The following is a 2,496-nucleotide window of genomic DNA, read 5'->3' as shown; positions in this document are numbered from 1 at the left end:
TATTCTACACATTACTAGACAGGAAAAAGATAGAATTTCACAATTGCCAATGTCATAGAAGACATTTTATCTATCATTAAACTCGTTTCAAGGGACATTAAAATAGCTTAAAAGCTTGTCACAAGAACGAGTTGAGATTCTAATTAATGATCTCAAAAACAGTGATCTTTTAAGGTCTGAACCAAGTTCATTGCCTTTTTGACATGAAGTTTATGAATCGTACTTTCATTGTCATTTTACACCTTTGCTTAAAGCATGCATCTCAAATGGATGTCTTGGTGTATTCATCACACTGATATTTTCTAGCCAGGATTCGTATTGATCATTTTGGCTTTATGTGACTTGGAGGGTCCAAGTACCTTTTGGAAGCTTGTGTGGTTCCTTGCACCGCACAGCTAGGAATGTTAACATATTTTCAGATGTTTAACTGAGATTTGCTATCTTAAAAAGGTTGTACCATCATAGCCAATTAATACTTCGGCTAGGTTATACCTCTAAGAGTTTCTTTGGCAGATCAATTATAAATTGAAAGGAAATAACATGGTGTAATAAAATACACAATTAAAACCAAAGTTAAAACTTCATTACGAAGAAAACGAATACAATCGCCCTAAACGGGACTTAAGAAAGACAAACTACCCGCGCAGGGGTATACAGGAATGAAAATAAGTCCACGCAGGGACTTGATACAGAATTCAAACAAATGTCCACGCAGGGACATTATTACAATAAACAAGAAACAAAAACAACCCTCTATTTCTTCTTCCCCTTGATAAGGTTGGCAAGGCCCTTCATGAAGCTAATATGCCTCTCCTTGTTCTTCTTGGTCTTCTGCTCAACCTTGTCCAACCTCTCCAAAATTTCCTGATTTTGTTGCTGCTGCTGTAGTTGCTGGGAAGGAGGTGGCTGATACGGAGGATACTGATAACCCTGAATAGGGTAGTCAGTTGGAGGCATAGGGGGGTAAGAAGAAAGATAAAGGTGATGATACTGCGCAGCCGTAAGATATGGGTCATGAGTTCCATAACCCAATGGATATCCTGACGGGTCTCCATAAGGATTGTACCCGGAAGAACCTGGGTACGTTGGAATTGGGTTATCAAATCCCACAGGCGGCATAGGTGGTGCATAAGAAGCTTGCGGAGGATCAGCCTCCGGTGCCGCATTTGAGGGCCCACCCATTTGAGGGTCCTCTGGAATAGGGGGATAGGAACTCGACCCTCGAGGAGAACTAAAACGGGGTCCTCCTCTAACGGACATGCGAGCGTTCCTCCTTCGCCTCGGAGGCTCGGAGGGTGGTTGTGGTGGCTGCTGCGGTGGCTCCTCTACCGGGAGGGGTGGTGGTGAGACAGCTTCAAGTTGAGGATCATCTAAAGGTGGTTGAGCCGGAGAGCTATGATAAGATGGAGTAAAGAACCAGTCATAGGTAGCCATATTCTCTTGGAAGGAGTCGGGTCCACGATAAGGAGATCCCTGGAACGGAGACCCACTAGATATGCTGATAGCGTGGCCCGGGGTTCCTGTTTGCATCTCCAGGTCAGGGTCATCATCCATTTCCATTTCTTGAGAGAAATGGTCCTCAGGGCCCAATGGGTTATAGCCAAGGAAGTCGTTCACATAGTCGGCTGGGTTGAATTGTCTTGGAGAGTAGGGGGATTCAGAATGATGAAATGAATGAGATTGCAAAGAGTTATGCGGTGGGTATGATTCATGTGTATGTTGAGATTGGTCCGAATGGTGAGAGTGTTCGGGCTCATTTGGAGCAAATGGTCCGAAAGACGGATGAAAGGATGGCGAAGAGCTGAGCGAGACTGAGTGTCTTGTCGGCTCGAAGGGTTGACCCCACATATCGCGGGAGTCGGAGGTGGAAAAAGACGCCGATGGAGTGCGTCTGTGAGATGGTCCTGCAGATGACGGTCCTCCACGCATGGGACCCTTGCCACGTCCTCTTAGTCTCGGAGGCATGATGGTAAACTTCCTGTTGAAACAAGTAAACAAAATAAAACAAAACAGAATAATAGCGAAGGAAATATAAAGATGCACCCTAGGTCATTTGCCTAGACTCGAGAGTCTAAGGAATGTGCTTATTGTGTCATTGAGATTAAACACAAAAGGTTAGTGTTTAATTCGCTCAACCTGGCTCTGATACCAACCTGTCACACCCCAATAATTCCACGTATTACCGGTGGGCCCGGTGGGGAGTATCGTGACGTAGTTGATATCATCATTGTCAACTTACACAAATATATAGCACAACGGAAGGCTGGGAAATAAACTATTACAAACCATACTATCTGTCGATGTTCGAGTACAAGAATAATACAGACTGGAATGTAATAAGATCCACAGGCAGATCATAAAGTACAAAGAAACAAAAACTACAGACTCCGGGTATCTACGGGATTTGCAAGATCCTCTACAACACCCTATAGCTCCAGCCTATTTCGATAAGTACCTGTCAATTCAATCTTTAGGAAAATACGTCAGTATACACTG

The 2,496-nt window shown here is 44.0% G+C and overlaps 1 protein-coding gene across 1 annotated transcript; it reads right to left on the bottom strand.

Annotated features, from left to right (window-relative positions):
* Positions 1-753: 753 nt before the first annotated feature.
* Positions 754-1,965, bottom strand: LOC110880815 (extensin-like). Its single transcript, XM_022129261.1, has one exon. It carries the CDS (start codon positions 1,963-1,965, stop codon positions 754-756), a length of 1,212 nt encoding a protein of 403 aa, XP_021984953.1.
* Between the last annotated feature and the right edge of the window lie 531 nt (positions 1,966-2,496).

The sequence above is a fragment of the Helianthus annuus genome, chromosome 12 (genome assembly GCF_002127325.2).
Source record: "Helianthus annuus cultivar XRQ/B chromosome 12, HanXRQr2.0-SUNRISE, whole genome shotgun sequence".
Taxonomy (NCBI): Eukaryota; Viridiplantae; Streptophyta; class Magnoliopsida; order Asterales; family Asteraceae; genus Helianthus; species Helianthus annuus.
The sequence above is the reverse complement of the archived record's forward strand: the minus strand, read 5'-3'. Positions and strand labels throughout refer to the sequence as shown.

What these genes read in the sequence shown, in the direction of transcription:
- LOC110880815 (XM_022129261.1), bottom strand. Translation starts at nt 1,965, where the DNA reads ATGCCTCCGAGACTAAGAGGACGTGGCAAGGGTCCCATGCGTGGAGGA.